A 15,936-nucleotide genomic window follows, 5' to 3' on the forward strand; every position below is an offset into this window, starting at 1 on the left:
CAGCTAGCTTGTCTATGTTAAGTAATTGTCTCTCACATGTTCTCTTTTTCTCGTCTAATTTCCACAGAAAATTTAAAAGGTTTTCTTTTCGTTTTAATAATTCCTCCGGTTTATCAAACTCTGTTTCTGTCTTTGCTATTTCTGTCTCCACAGACTGAAGCTCCAGTTTGTTTTTCTTGATCTCCGTCTCCACGTCCTGAAGTTCCCCACAGAGTCGATCTCTCTGGCTCTCCAGTTCCATTTGTTGTTTTTTCAGGAAATATGTATATATATATATATTCATTATATATTGGATTAACTCACTTTCAAGTAGTTTGTTTTGTTCCTGCAGCTCAGATATGTCACCTGGTTAGAAAAAAAAGGAATAAAGAACATGAGACAGACAATAGAGAAACACCAAAATGTGTTCTTCTACTGCAGTAAAAGTCATGTTGTATTTCCTTCACCCTGTTTAACTCACTTTTAGTTTTCCATTTTGCTTCTGAAGTTCATTTCTAATTGTATTTGAGCCATTCTATAAATATATTTATGAAATATTATATATTTTTAGAAAATATAATTTAAATAAAATAAAGCTCTATTAGTTTCTTTCCTGTTCATCACCGAAGCAAATTTGGCAATGAAAATGTACTTTTATGCAGTATACATGAAACATTTTTATCTATTTCTTTCAGTATATGACTCATTAATGTTATCCTAATTAATGCATTTACTAGAAAACACGTCTTAAATTAATGTAAATGCAAGAAAGGATTAACAATTCAGAGACACAGAAACAGCATTATTGTGTAAGTCAGTGTCTTTCTAGTGATTTTTGATGATTATTACCATCAACAAGCTGTAACTTACTTCTGTATTTCCAAATCCAAAGTCCACCAAGGATGCAAGCCAAGGCTATGAAAAAACAGGGTCTAGGTTTAAACCAGAACTGATCCATTTCAGCTGGAAAAGCACCTGGTGAGGAGCCAGAACCAGACACAGGGTTTATCATTTACATGTTGCAGTTTAATTATTAACACACACTCAAATTCAGCAGTAAAGAGAAGAAACAAAAACATAAATATTCCAGTTAAATATGTTGATATTAATCCACATGTCATTTTTTAAATCATAATCCCAACTTAATCTTAAATTATTGGAATTATTTTCTATTTTTGCCTCATTTGTCTGCCTTCTGACCCAAAATAAATGGTAGTTTACAGGACTAAATGTTTAATCTTGATGTAAATTAAAGCCAACAAATGTATCAGAACCAGGATTTCTATTATTATTGCATAATAAATTCACTTGGAACACAGTATGAACACCATACTAAAAGTAAAATAAAAAGTCATTGGTTAGAATCTAGTAGTATCTGGTGAGTAACTGTACAAAGAAAAGTAAATCCACGCAGTTATTTTCTTTCCAAGCAATTAGAGCTGGTTACCTAAAAACATGAAATAAAAACATAACAATTCCCTTTGTCTGACAAACAAGCAGGATATGTGTAAAGTAATTGAATTATCTAAAGTTTACCTGTGGAGAGCGTGGAGGAAGGTTTTTGATGATCTGTGATCAAAGCAGGTAAAGTCCAGCAGAGTTTATGATCGTTTTATTCATCTGTTTCCTGGTTGCTCCTTTCTCAGCGTGACCTTTGCTTGTTTGTCTCAACAGCTTTGTGGCATAGTGTCGTCATCATGAAACTAATTTTAGCTCGATTTCTGTAAAGTCTTGGTGACAAGGTGAGGAGGTTAAAAATGGCTGACTGACTGCTGAAGTCAAACTAGATCTGTGTTTAAAGTCCTGCTCGCTGTTTGGATTATATATGTTTTTCTATCAAAACATCAGAAAACTGCTGATCTCATTATTTCTGTGTCAGCTTTCTCTTTTAAAGAAGAATGAACATTCTACTGTGTCCTTATTTCACCTCAACCATTATTTATTTATTTTTGATGTAACTTGATGCAACTATGACATACACTTAACAGCTAATAGCTAATAAGCCAATCACATGTCAGCTCAGTACATGCAGTCATGTGTGATCAAAAAGTTCAAACTAAGCAACAGAATGAGGAAAAAAAATGGGATTTAAGTGACTTTCTGGCAGAAGAGACACACAACACATCCAACAACTAACACAGACACACCAGAAGATGGAGAGACGTTTCCTGGTCTGATGAGTCTCCGTTTCAGCTCTAAGCTCAGAGTTTGGTGCAGTACCTACTGCTGCCAGCAGGTGGCTCATTTAATGTATTTTTCCTTCATAAATTATCATTGACTCAAAACACATTTAAAGGCGGACTGGTGCACATGGCAGGAGAAAAAAATATATAGATATAAATAGTTTATCGTGGAATATTATATAATTTAATATATAGTTTGTGATATATTAACCTAAAATTCAATCTTATAGAAGTAAACACTATATATATATATATATATATATATATATATATATATATATATATATATATATAAAAGCTATATATATAATTAACAATATATCTAATATATTTAAACCTGATTTAGAGCTACATCAGAGTCTCCACAAGTCTCTACTAACTCCAGAAAAAGTCTTTAGATTTGTTGCTTCTATTAAAGAGTCACTAGATGGCTCTGAAAACTGGCTAAACACTGTCACTACGTTGGCAACACTGCACGTTACCGGCCTTTTCCATACTTGCATAGTTAAAAATCTGTTGCAAAGCTCCAATTTCATATGTACGTGGTATCTTGAACCATTGTTAGAGATTGCAACTGTTGGTCTAAATGCAGATTTTACACAACAATCACTATTTAATTCAAGAAGTTTGAGCTTATTTTCTGCCATGTGTGGTTTTGTTCTATAGTCACAGCAGCCAAGTCTCACACAGACATTTCTAGATCAGTTCCCTCCTTCTGCTGCATCAACAACAGAAATGATTCAAACAGGAAGAGGAGGTCTCACCACACATTTCATGATGTGTGATAGCAAGATGGTCAGAGTTAAGCAGCAGTCATGGAGGCCACAGCTCTCTGCATCCACATGTGTGAGTAGTCTATGCTTCTCTAAGCAGTTCTTATTTATTATCTTTTGTAGCGATAACATGGAGGTCGACTCGTTCACATCTCTCTGCAGTGATGCATGTGTTTATCCTGCTGGCGGCACAACATGAAGACGGTTGTTTCAGTCAGAAAGCTGGTGAGTAGTAGTTTGTTTATGCTAATAAAAAGTTTGAGAAGCGTCTGAGAATTATAGAAATAAAAAAACACAATCATTAAACATGTCTGCAGAAAGCACAAGTTAAAATGTCTTGAAAACATTCATGGAATCAATTTTATTAATGGACTTTTTTTTTATTAGTTGCGCTGTTTCAGTGATCTTTTTCAGTTTATTTGTTTATTTTTTGCATTTAGATGCAGCGTTGCTTCACGTTTCCCCAGAAAGGCTTCAGTTCTTCCTGTACGAGTCCTTCGTTATGCATTGTGAGGAGACTGATGGCACCGCTGGATGGAAAGTGATGAGAAAGCTCCATAAAACGAGTCCAGCAGATTCACCTGAAGCATGCAACGCTGCAGCTCCTTCCTGCAGGATTTCTCCTGCCCTTGTGAGCCTCAGTGGGACATACTGGTGTGAAAATGAAGAGGCAGAAAAGAGTGATGCTGTTAACGTGTCTGTTACTGGTATGTTGAACAAATGCTTAAAAATGGTAAAATGATGACACAGCATTTCAACATTATCTTTCCAGGTGTCATTTTCAGACTTTGGCTGGCAGAAAGTTTAATATTTAATAACCAAATAAACCTTGAGTTTAATAGCTTTTTTGAACTGTTATATCCTTCAGCATGACGATAGTGTTGAGTTAAAAGGTGATTAAACTGACTTTGTGCTCTTCCTCAGATGGTCATGTGATCCTGGTAATTCCTCCCCAGCCTGTGAAGGAAGGATCTGATGTGATTCTTTATTGTCTTGAGAATGAAAATAACTCAGCACGTATAGCTGATTTCTACAGAGACGGTCAGCATTTTTATACTGGATATTACAGCCAGAAGACCATTAACAATGTCTCCAAGTCTGATGAAGGACGGTACAGGTGCAGCATCTCTGGATCAGGAGAGTCTCCAGAGAGCTGGTTGGCTGTTTCTAAACCAGGTAAAGGGATTATATTTAACAGTATGTGGGTGTGTGTTTTTAAATTATCGGATATATTCATGTCTAAACTCTTTCAGCATCCTATGAAGAGATTAGTTTACACGGGGGCACCCCAGTAACCCTGATATGTGTACTGGTGACTGTCCTGGTGATGGTGATTGTGGTGGGACTGCTTCTCCTCAGGAGACTCATAGGTACTGCATCACGTTTTCTGGCTTCTGATTATACACATCTGTTTAATTTAGATTATTTAATATTAATGATGTAGATATGAACATAATTTAAACTGAAAAACACAATCTCTTCAGTAAGTGTTCAACAGGTTCCAGTTACACAGAATTTAGTGTTCTGTTGCAGACAAGCAAATATTTAATGTCCTCGTAGGACTCTGGGTCTCAGGAGGTTAATAACAACAAGTCTAAATGAAACTGTGCCAGAATTTTATATGCATACCTGTATTTTTTATCTTAATGTAGTCTGGAAGGAGAGCACAGAGACGGATCCAAACCATGGAGCTTATGCAGCTGTTATAAAGCAAAGCAGGAAGGAGGGTGGGTTTTATCCCCGAATTATATGCAACAAAACTACCTAAAAATTCAATGAAATTTAAGCTATAAAGTTGAATTTTCTTTATGTTTTATTATCAGGTGGAGACAATGATAATAATCCAGACTGTGTTACATATGCTGCCGTTACAAAGGAGAAGAAGAAGAAAGGTACTTTATTTATTTTACAGCTGCTTTATTTATTGTTTTTTATTATTTGCCAATACACATTAAAATGATGAATTTTTATTACATTATGAAGTCTTTTCACACCAAATCTTTATTTTTGTCATCCTGTAGAAACTATAATCCACAGAGGACTGATCCACTCCCTACAGGGATTTCATCCATTTTAGATATTTACATTATAGAGCGAAAAGAAAGAGAAGTTTGTGGTGTTTTCACTTCTTCATCATAGTAAAAACAAACAGGAGACACGGTGGATCTCCAGTCTGGTAATTAAATCTGTAGGAACGCCATCATTTATGTTCTGTTGGCTCTAAAGTATGGATTTATGAGATTTTTCACTCATAGTATTTTATTTATTTTATTTACATGTTACACAGCCTCCCAACTATAAACTAACGGTTGGATAAATTTTTACATCCACCATCACATGACAACAGATAAAGAGGTGGTGTGTGAAGGCCTTCAGCAACAAAGATTTAACCTCTTGATGACTGATGTCGCTATTTTGCAAAAAACACTTCTAGCCTTTATTTAATTTCTTTTTTAATACAACCTTTTTATTTTATTCATTTATTTGCTCCTTTCCGCATTTTTTATACTATTTATTTATATTTTATCTTTATTATTTGTTATTAATTTATTTAATATTTTATTGTAGTTTCTTTTATTCCATTGTTTTTATTTTCTTTCTCCCTCTAAATTTCCCCTTATTGATTTTGTTTTTCCATAATTGTGGATAAATTCAGGCATTAAGGGGTTAACATGACTGGCTGACTGTTTAAACCATCCAGCATGTTTAGGTTTGCTGGTAAGTCGAGCAGGACTGGACCATTTAACTAAACTTCTCCCTTCATCCCCGTAAACAAGCACATCAGGGTTTGTTGACCCAACCTCCACCAGTCCTCTACAACAGGTGAAAAGATTCCCTCTGAGAGCCAGTTGGGCTTCTTCTGGTTGATCTGTTGTGTCTCTAAGAAATAACCTAGCTAGCTGTTAAATCATGTTGCGTCTTTTCTGTCGTCCAGGGATGGAAAATGGGATGTATGCTCCGAACTCTTGGGCCAGTTTTAGTCCTATTTAACATTTAACGTATGAAGCTGAGAAATTCTCTTGAGTCTTCAGTCCAACTTAAAAATACAAAATAATAATCTAATGCAATTTTAACTAACTTTTTAAAGTCTAGCTTTCCTCAAAAAATAACTTTTTCTGACATTATTTACATATACTGATGTCAGATTTGACTTAAATGTGTCAAATGGCACATTTTCCCACTTCCTAATAAGTTTGGAGCAGTGAGAGGAAGAATGTGATCCTCTGAAACCAAAATACCTGAAACAAAAAGTCCTTCAAAACCTGCATCAGGGCTGCAAACAAAACTGCTGCTGGTACGTCTTTATACTGCAATCTGGGAGCTGCAGCATGATGTTGTTTTAGTGCAGAGACATATTAAAATGATATGTGGTTTTCCAGATCCATTCCCTCCCACAACCAGCATCGAGCCATGTCCAGAGGAGGATCCCATCTATTCTTCCATCATCTAAGAGCAAGCCTGCACAGATTTATTAAATGTGTGTCTATTTTACATGAAACTATACATTATATTATAAATATGTTAGTATACTTCCACTCTTACCAGAAACAGCATTAAATCATTTGTTACTTTGGGGTTTAAACTGTGTTTTATAGGATGAAACCAGGTGATGCCCAGTGCAGCGTCTGTGTAAGCAGGAAGTCTTTGTTCACACACGTTTTCTTCAATACATTTTAGTTCTCATTTCTGAATCAAATTAATGTCTTAAATCTGTAAAAACACTTAATTTTCTGTATTTCTAATTATATATTTCGTCAGGGGATCAATCTAATGTGTGAACCACTTTTAACTTTTAAAACACACTGATAAAGAAAAGACTACACTCAGTTTTTTGTGGCTATAAAAGTACAGGACCGATGCAACACGTAATGGAGAAGTGGTCGGGGTGAACTTTTACTCTGCAGAAGAGAAATCAACCAAGAAGCCAAAGAAGATTCCCTCTGTGGAAGTAACAGCTTCCACAGAGGGTCTTCATTTCAGCAGCGTGTGGAAAATTATGCATCCATAAACACGTCCACGTCTATGTTTGAAGAACTGATTAAAGGAAGTGAAAAACTACCAGGACTGTTTTTGTTTTACTAGAAATAACAGTTTGATCTACAGTTCAGACAGAGGACTGATGAAGCTGCACATAGCAACACATCACCAGTTTATTATTGTTTATGCATCAGTTAATGTACAGAGAATGTAGAGAGAGGGATTCGTGGATGTACAGGAAACAATGAAGCTTTGTTGACTCAAAAAGCTTTAAAAATTTCAGATAAAAAAAAAAAACTCATCATCATCTTAAAGAAACATGATTAATTAAGTTGGAAAACATTATTAAATATGCAGATTTTATCCTGGTCTGTAAAATCCTTCTTGGAAAAAACCCCACTTATTAAAAAAAATCAAAGCAGGTGAACCAGGCAAGTTCCAAAGGCGACTAGTTGCATCCAGAGGTGGAAAGGTGAGAATCAGCACAACAAAGTTAAAGTCTTTTTATTGTTTATTGTAGCAAAGCTGATTATTGTTTCATTTTCTATCATATTGTATGAAGATTTGGTATTGACTGATTTTAAATTGCATTGTATGTACTGTGTTGTCTTGCTAGCTTTGGCCTGCTAATGAACTGTTACAGGCTTTTATGCAAGATGGCTTTATGTTTTCTCCATCATTACAACTTAAGATAAAGGGCTCAATATGTCCATTGTATTATTAAGAGTGTAAACCTGTGAACAGTAGCAGGTCTTCAGCTCTCAGTCTTGTGTAACTTTGGACTGATAACATTGATTAAGAAGGCCGGGTTTACTGGAAAAATAGCCGAGCAAGAGCATTCATCCCGGGTAGGGAGGCTTGGGTCAGGAGGCCTGAACCAGGCAGTCAAGGTTGTTTGCTGCTGATACCGAGACAGAGACCATGCTGATACTGGGCACGATGACAAAAGATAATAAGATAAATAAGGAGTGTCTTCTTCAGTCCACGGCTATTAGACAATAATCTCTGCAAGAAGATGTGGTCAGGAACTGACCACCAACAAGGGACAGCAAGGTCAAAACCGAGGATCCTTCCCAACAGTTTAGCCAATTATCCTCTACTCACACGCATGAACATCCAGAATTCCTGCATCATCCATGAAATGTGTCGACACTGTTAAGAATTTAACCAGTTTTGGGACGACTTTCCAACCTGTTCTTGCAGCACCTGACGGGACTAAAGATGGAAATTAGCCTTGCCTGTAATTACGTGTGCATGTTCATTATTATGCATCGTTCCATTATACATAAATAAATACAAATAAATAAATAAGACACTCACCTTGATACTTAGACATTATTCTTCATTTCTATTTATTCGGGGTATGAGGGGGGTTAGGGAGTTATTGCTTTGTTTCTGTTTTAAAAAATCTAAATCAAGTAAATAAAATATATATTAAAGAAACAAACAATTTTGCAGGTAAGTAATTGATCACATCAGCTAAAACATTTAGTTTATAGTATTTGCTTTTTATATTAACAAGGTGTGTGTGCAGTATAAAGCAGGTATTTGATTATAGCAGCGCAGCTTCACTATAACACACACAGACGCACACACACACACTTCCTTCTTCTCAGAAAAAGTGCTCTGTGGTGACTGCAGCGCTGTCAATATAGTCGTATGTGGCTCCCTCATCACGCTCTGCACCCTCCTCCATCTCCACCGTGGCAACAAGTGTCTTTTCTGTGGAGGAAGTTAAAAAAAGTTTGATATGAGAAAACTGATCAAGCTTTAGCCTCTGTCCGTTTTAGGTTAGTCTCTTAAAATATGTTCCCAAATGTCTGCCACTGATTCCAACCATGTGGTCGGATATGTTTTAGTAGAAAGTAATTCAGCTTTAATTTCAGCATCAATGTTACAAGGTTCTGAGCTAAAGCTGGAAGTCATAATAAAATAAACATGCCACAGCAGAGGACACAGAACTAACCCGTCTTCTTGCAGCAGAATAAAGAAATCATCAGAGCAGTAGAGATGCAGAACGGGCCGACAACCACCAGGTGGCGCATGAGTTGGAGAAGACTGGAAGCAGAAGTGATGGGTGGAGGGGAGAATATAGGAAAGACTGCAGAAGAGAGAAACATGCTAAAATTTACTTTCATGTTTAATATGTTTTACATACAACAGAATTTATTTAATAACACCAAAATGTCTTTAGAATAAAATATTAGGATTTACAGAAAATGAAAGCCTGTGATTGTAAGTAAAATGTAAGATGTGGATGGAGTCAAACATCCTTTATGTCTGGTTTCCCTTCTGGGATTAAATATGCTTCATTTCATTACATTTTTAAGATTTCTGACAGATCGCCAAGTTGATTGTTCAAGAAATTTACTCATCTGAAGCTTCAAAGTAAGATGAAATACCGGTGGTAAAATGTTAGATCGTCTAAAGGCCTCACAAAATAAAAAACCCAGTAAAATCTAATGATAACGGCTTTTATTTCTGTTCAGTTTAGAAATTAGCAACTAAAAATCGGATTGAAAAGATAAAAATTGATGTAATGTACCAATTTTCATAGAAGCCTTGTCCAGTTATAGTAGGGTGCATTGGAAAATATGACTTTACTACATTTCTTTATAACCAGTGTCACACTGTCAGTCCTCGTTCATCTAGGTCATGCAACCCAACCTAGAAAATCCTAAAAGTCAGTTGAATTGGCTCAATCAACATATGATAGTCAAATAAATAGAGTTACCTAATCAACCAATCAACCTGGTAAAAAAAACAATAAATAAATAAATATTGAACAGTCTAAGAAAAGTACAAAAATAATAATAATTAAAATAAATAAATAAAAATTAGGACCAAAAGTACCATAAGAATTCAAAGGAATTTTCTGTTATAACTTTTTACTGTAGTTTTACCTGTAGTTTTTTTTTTTTTTTTTTTGCATGCATCTTGATAACAAGAACTTAAACATGTCTGAACTTCTGTTCTGTAGAGTCATTTCAGATTAATCTTCTACAAATAAAATTAAGTCTAACATACCCATCATGTGTTTCAGTGTTAAATGGTGATACATCCTAGCACTATACTGAAAGGACATAACAATTCTGGCTATTTGCTGTGTTTCCATTACACCTAGAATTGTGCAAAACCTAAATACTGAAAAGAAAGTAATGGAAACACAAAAGTTTTGATAAACCTCTATGGCAGTTTGTATGGATGGAGAAGTTTCATCACCATTTCAGTATCTTCACATCAGAGCCTGAACCAACTGGGAAAGAGTGTTACAAGGAATTAGAAATCTCTTTCCTCCTTAAAGTGGAGTCTTACAGGACAAGAGTTAATGAAAATGACAGCTAATGTGCTACACACTATTCAGTGCAAATCATATTTGTACTTGTTCAAAATTTTTAGAAATATTGCTTTAATTTTTTTTTAAAAAACTATAGATGATTAAAATGGTTAAAAATAACACTCCCGTATGACATGTAGACTTGAACAATGTCTCTGTGCTGAGATATTGTTTAAAAAAACATCTTGGAAAAAAATATTGTTTGCAAATTATTAAATGAGCTTGTTAGCTATAATTTTTACATCTGCTGCTTACAGTGTTGGGTACAAACACTGTTACTTTTGTCAGTAACTAATACTGTAATGCATTACTCTTTAAATGAAGTAACTTAGTTACCCTATGGTGCGTTTGTCCGTTACTAGCTAAATTACTGCAGCTGTGAGCTTCTTCCTGTTTACAGCGGTGATGCAGCACAACATGGGCGATGTTGCCAGGTCTGCGTTTTGGGCTTATTTTTCTGTGAAGTCACTTCTAAATTTGATCAGTCTTGTTTTCTTAGGTGGAATTTGCATGGGAAATGTGAAAACAAGAGTTCTTTGTTTCAGGGACTAGTTTTCACAGCTCATTTCCTTAGTTACCAGGGTCGTCCCAACCAGTTCCAACTTCACTTGACAGACACGGTAACAATGCCCATGAATAACTAAGGGAATATGTAAATAAAAAAATATAAAGAGTAAGAGAAATATAGCGGAGGGCTCACCATGCTGGGCAACAACATTTATAGTAGGTAAGAGTGCAGGGCACACCTGGACAGGTCACCAGAGCCCGGTGGGAAGCAGCCGGAGTACTCAGAGAGATACAGGGGGACAACATGCAGCTGTTACATTAGCCTAATTAGCCTACATTTTATTTCTATTTTTTATTTTAAATAAGCTGCTGGCCTGACTTAAATAAATTCATGTTAAGAAAATTACTTTATGTTTGAGTTTGTTTTATATTTCGTACAGAAATATAAAGACATTAATGGGAGAATTTTTAAGATTTTTTTTTCACAACTAACTAAATAAGTTACTTTTAACCATAGTACATTACTTTTTGGTGTAAGTATTCAACTAAGTAATTGTGGTACTTTTTTAACAAGTAATTAGTTACTTTTTATTGTAACTAGCACAACACTGCTTATGGATGCTCATTAATGTGCCCTATGAAATCAAATAAAAGTACAGGAAGTAACTGTTTCCAGGTTCTGTTTGGAACATTTAACTCCTCTGTCACCACAAATGCTGAATCTTCATAGCAAATTAGCTCCAACTGACGTCATTTAGTGAGTTAATAGAAACCTGAGCATTCAGACCTGTGACAGTCAGATGGCTGGATGGCGACTTCTTCCCATGATCAGAACACCAGTAGAAACCTTCATCAGACTCTTGAATGTTGATGATGGTCAGTTCTCCAACAGGTGCAGCTGTCAGAGGCTTGTTGTGTTTACCAAACTTGAAAAGGTGAACAGAGGTGGTGGAACCATTCCGGATCCTGCAGCGCAGAACGACTTTACTTCCCACCATCACAGGAAGAGCAGGGATCTCGATGATGAAAGGCTGATCTGAAAAAAAAAAACATAATCATGATCAAAAGCAGATTGAGAACTTTGACATTTGATCAGAATATTTAATTGTTTTATGTGATATTGATGACACTGGGCCAAATAATAACTGAGTTAGGTGATGCTTAGCCACTGTGGCTCCCAGGAGCCTAATTCCTACACGAATGTTTTTTGATCTCATAAATAATTGTTATTTTGTGGAACGTTCTTTAAAAGCTGAAAGAAGATGGCGTCATCTTCTGAACGAACAAAGACCAACTCCTCTACCTGAAACAGTGATGGTGACGTTGATGCTCTTCTCTCCGCTCAAATCTTCACACCAGTAAATTCCTCGGTCTTCAGAAGAGAGAGATGAAACGGTGTAGGTGGAACCGCTGCACTTTCTGAAGGCTTTATCAGCTCCACACGTCTCCGTTTTATCAGTGAGCGTCCTCTTCAGAGTCAGTCCAGCCGCAGACTGCCCCCCCTCCACCCCACAGCTCAGTTGGATGGACTCTCCCTTGAAAAACTGCTGACGGTTCGGACTGACATTCAGATAAACTGGAAGGAAAACGGACATTTTTGGATTTGAAATATTAACAAAAGCAAACTTTAACACTGTTTCTGAGCAGCTTTTTAAGTAGTTGTTTACCTGCTGCAGCTGCCTGATCCCAGAGAAGCAGCACAACCAGGCCTGCAGGAGGATGAGGAAGGTTTATCATGTCCACTTTAATCAAGTTACTCACATCTTAATCACAACATTACTGCCCACAGTCTGATTATTTTCAGCTTGATTTGTTTCTGCTTTTGTCGCTTAAATCATGAAGGAAGACCTCACAGCTCTGTGGTTTTATGCTTCCTGTGCCAGAATACATGAGCTTCCATGGAAGCTCAAAATAAAAGGAATTCAGTTCTCACTAATTCTCTGTTAATTCTCTAATGTAGAGAAAAGAGGAAGCTGTTGTCTGAAGATATCTGCAGGATTCAGATAAAAATAAAAGTTCAGTGCTACAATCTGAGCTCCAAGCTTTATTCCCTTTTAATCAAACTCAATGCACATTAGAAACTCTTCAGCTCAGATTGCAGGTGCCATCCCACGGCCTGATGTAAAATAAAAGGTAAAATATATATATAAACTGTAATGAGATACTAAACTTATCAAACACCACTTAGAAAGAGATTTAAAAATATCATTAATGGTTTAAACTCAAGTCTAGAGCTTGAAATTTCTTATTGTGCTGCAATACACACAGAATCCATAAACCTTTTAACAGCCTGCTTTTCTATTTACTTTCCAGTAACTATTATGGATTTTATTAAGAACATGTGGAAATAAGCCAGCCTGAGCCATCTCTACCAAAAATAAGTGTTTGTTATTCAATAACTGTTTCAAGTTTTGATCATTTCATTGTTTTCACTGTATTATTAACTCTTTAATTTAAGCAAAAACTTATTATTGTCCAAAGGAAAGAAAAACTTAAACATATTCTTTCCTTAGTTTCATTTCATTTATTTATTTACAAGACGTATAATATTATGTTTAAGTTAAATCAGGTACAGTTAAGCCCTAAAAGCCATAAAAGGCTTATGAACAGGGCCCCAAAATAAAGTACACATATACATACATTTATCCTATCTGGTTTATCCTAATCTAGGAACCTTAAAACTACCTTAAAATCTATAACCATATCTTTTAAATAAAATTGAAAATATTAAGTTTTTACATTTTTACACATCAGGCCTCTCTCACATTGAATACTATCGTAAAGGTTATATTTTAAATTAAAACTTGCTGTAATTTTTCTTATTTATTTTTTTAACTTTATATGTGCGTGTTTTCTTAGTGCGAACAAATACACTCATTTTTACTGATGATGTGAGATTTTTCTTTAAAAAAAAAAACTCTTAATTAAACTCAACATATACATTTTACAAACTGTTATAAATTAGTCTGTGGAAAAGATCAATATAAAACATTACTGCACTGTAAAAATGTATGTGCAATTTAATTAAATAGAAATTTATCTCCAAAAACCAGGTTTCAGTATTTTATTGAGTAGAATCTTTTGGACTGGTGCACATCTGTTTACAGCTTTTTTTGTTCCTCTTTTTCACCCTGTACATCCAAACATTGTTTAAACCGTGTACTGTTTCTTTAAGGATTCAGAAATTAAAGCGCAAGCTAGAGCTGTGGTGTTTGAATGTTTGGAAGTGATGATCATTGACTTACCAAGGAACGCAGAGACGAATGAAGCCGCCATGCTGTCAGGATGGAGAGACGTTTTCTGTTCTTTTCCTTGGTGAGTGATTACTGTGCAGTTTGTTGCGACACCTTAGTGCCAAACCACATGCATTACTAAACAGCACAGAAATAGAAAGATCTGTTTTTAACTTATTAAAAGCAGATGAAGCATGTTGGAACCCCAGCTTTCTTGTTAAGGTGAATCAAGTTTTACTTTGCAGGATAAATCTTTCTCCATGTCAGCTTCAACAGCTGCAAACACACATATAGAGAAGTTTTCTGCAGTTAGTTGTATGTTGTTTTTCAAGCACAAGGACTGGCAGAGAGCATCATGGGTAATGGATTTGCTCAACAGCATAACCCTCAACATGTTTATGGTCACTATTGGCAAACACTCCCTGGTGCTTTACTGGTGTGTGTGTTCACTCATAACTGGGTTTTGTGTGTTTGGTTGTGTTTTGCAACTGGATTTTTTGTCACAACTCAGCATCTTCTTGAGATGGACTATTTCAAGTTACACTTTAGTGACAGACTGGAAGAGTGATTCTTCGCTCTGGCCCATCAAAGGGTTGGTTCAGGCTCTGGCTCCAGTGTGAAGATACTGATATCATGATGAAACCTGAGGGGTACAGTCTCAAGCCATGCTTCATTAAAATGTGGACAGCGTCAGGATGAGCCTTCAGATGCTTGTAATGATAGATTTAGTGTTGCCTTCAACCCACGTAGAAAAGCTAACTGCTGAGTTTTACAGTACAACGTATACATCCTGTTCTGTGACAGTATTGAAGCCCTTTTACATTTCAGAAGCAGGGTGTGGTCTTCCAATAAAAGTGTTTGTTTTATTAAAATGAATACTGTTACTAAAAAAAAGAAAGAAAAGAGACTTCTCAGATAATTTAGTCAGCAAAACATAATCAAATCTAACAAACTAATGTTAATCCCAAAAGCCCAGTTACACATTTACAAGGCCTCTTCATGCAGATAATGGCCAGCACTTAAAGACCAAGTAACTAGATAACGATATTAAAACTAAAGCTTTTAACTTATTTTAAAGGTCCCTTAAAGGCTCAGCTAGCCAGGGGCGGGTCAATGGCTGTATCCTCTATGTGGTAGAGTGTTTATTCCCCATTGTGAGGTCACAAAGGGAAAGTTTTCAGACTCAACCATTTGGGTACACATTCGCTACAAAGTGGAGCAAGCGAGAGAGGAGACAGAATTTTCTCATTTTTGGGCCTCTTACACAGACTATGAGGACACATATGACTGTTACAAAACTTTTAGAAAGTGATTTTTTTATAATATGGGACCTTTAAGGAAATATTCATCATGCACATTCCTAAAGCTGTCAGTGCCCAACACTGTCCCAACTCTGAGAAACCACACTTTACAACTTGCACCAAGCATCATGTGACACTTATGTTTGCCATGTAAAATGCCAACAACTGGATATCAACACACTTATTCAGCAAATAAAGGCAGGATGGCATTATCCGAGGAAAATAAATGTAGAAAGTAACAGAGCAAGAGATAAGACGAGTCAAAATCAGGATGACTTTTCCTGTCTGGAGAGCTCTCAGAAAAGAGACAGGATGCAAGACATGCTGAATTTACCGTTGTTAGGGTCACCAAAGGCAGACGTTCTGCACATTGCTACCTCTCCCAAATGTTTGCTAAAGGAATACCTTTATTTTTTATTGTCATATTCCTCCACAATACCTTGTTTTAATGGTCTGAAAATAAATCTGTAACAGCAAAGATGCACACAGGCATGTTGACCAGACAAACTCACAACCATCTAAACAACCAGTGTCCCATATATATATATATATATATATATATGGGACACTGGTTGCTTTTGTTTTTTTTTGTTTTTTTTAAATTTGGTTACAAAATTCAACATTATTTACAAGACATCAAATTGA

General features: G+C 35.8%; 2 protein-coding genes and 1 long non-coding RNA gene across 3 annotated transcripts; 2 read left to right on the top strand and 1 right to left on the bottom strand.

Annotated features, from left to right (window-relative positions):
• The first annotated feature begins 2,974 nt into the window (after positions 1-2,974).
• On the top strand, positions 2,975-4,518 carry LOC121640320 (high affinity immunoglobulin gamma Fc receptor I-like). The gene is made up of 6 exons (XM_041986030.1): positions 2,975-3,008; positions 3,098-3,160; positions 3,376-3,642; positions 3,860-4,111; positions 4,189-4,305; positions 4,496-4,518. The coding sequence occupies exons 1-6, from the start codon at positions 2,978-2,980 to the stop codon at positions 4,516-4,518; spliced, it is 753 nt and encodes a 250-aa protein (XP_041841964.1). The 5' UTR covers positions 2,975-2,977.
• Positions 4,519-4,589: 71 nt separating this feature from the next.
• LOC121640233 lies at positions 4,590-7,380 on the top strand. The gene is made up of 3 exons (XR_006010417.1): positions 4,590-4,662; positions 4,759-4,827; positions 6,316-7,380. It is a non-coding gene; the product is annotated as an uncharacterized LOC121640233 (long non-coding RNA).
• Positions 7,381-8,373: 993 nt separating this feature from the next.
• Positions 8,374-15,853, bottom strand: LOC121640166 (roundabout homolog 1-like). The gene is made up of 6 exons (XM_041985863.1): positions 14,003-15,853; positions 12,425-12,466; positions 12,061-12,333; positions 11,545-11,793; positions 8,880-9,014; positions 8,374-8,635 (listed from the first exon to the last, which is right to left on the bottom strand). Exons 1-6 carry the CDS (start codon positions 14,031-14,033, stop codon positions 8,526-8,528), a joined length of 840 nt encoding a protein of 279 aa, XP_041841797.1. The 5' UTR covers positions 14,034-15,853; the 3' UTR covers positions 8,374-8,525.
• Between the last annotated feature and the right edge of the window lie 83 nt (positions 15,854-15,936).

The sequence above is a fragment of the Melanotaenia boesemani genome, chromosome 5 (genome assembly GCF_017639745.1).
Source record: "Melanotaenia boesemani isolate fMelBoe1 chromosome 5, fMelBoe1.pri, whole genome shotgun sequence".
In the NCBI taxonomy this organism is placed as follows: Eukaryota; Metazoa; Chordata; class Actinopteri; order Atheriniformes; family Melanotaeniidae; genus Melanotaenia; species Melanotaenia boesemani.

Coding starts and splice junctions, on each gene's coding strand:
- LOC121640320 (XM_041986030.1), top strand. CDS start 2,978: ATGGAGGCCACAGCTCTCTGCATCCACATGT. Junction 3,009..3,097: donor AGCTCTCTGCATCCACATGT/GTGAGTAGTCTA, acceptor ATCTCTCTGCAG/TGATGCATGTGTTTATCCTG. Junction 4,306..4,495: donor TCTCCTCAGGAGACTCATAG/GTACTGCATCAC, acceptor ATGTCCTCGTAG/GACTCTGGGTCTCAGGAGGT.
- LOC121640166 (XM_041985863.1), bottom strand. CDS start 14,033: ATGGCGGCTTCATTCGTCTCTGCGTTCCTTG. Junction 12,467..14,002: donor ATTCGTCTCTGCGTTCCTTG/GTAAGTCAATGA, acceptor ATCCTCCTGCAG/GCCTGGTTGTGCTGCTTCTC. Junction 11,794..12,060: donor CGTCACCATCACTGTTTCAG/GTAGAGGAGTTG, acceptor TTTTTTTTTCAG/ATCAGCCTTTCATCATCGAG.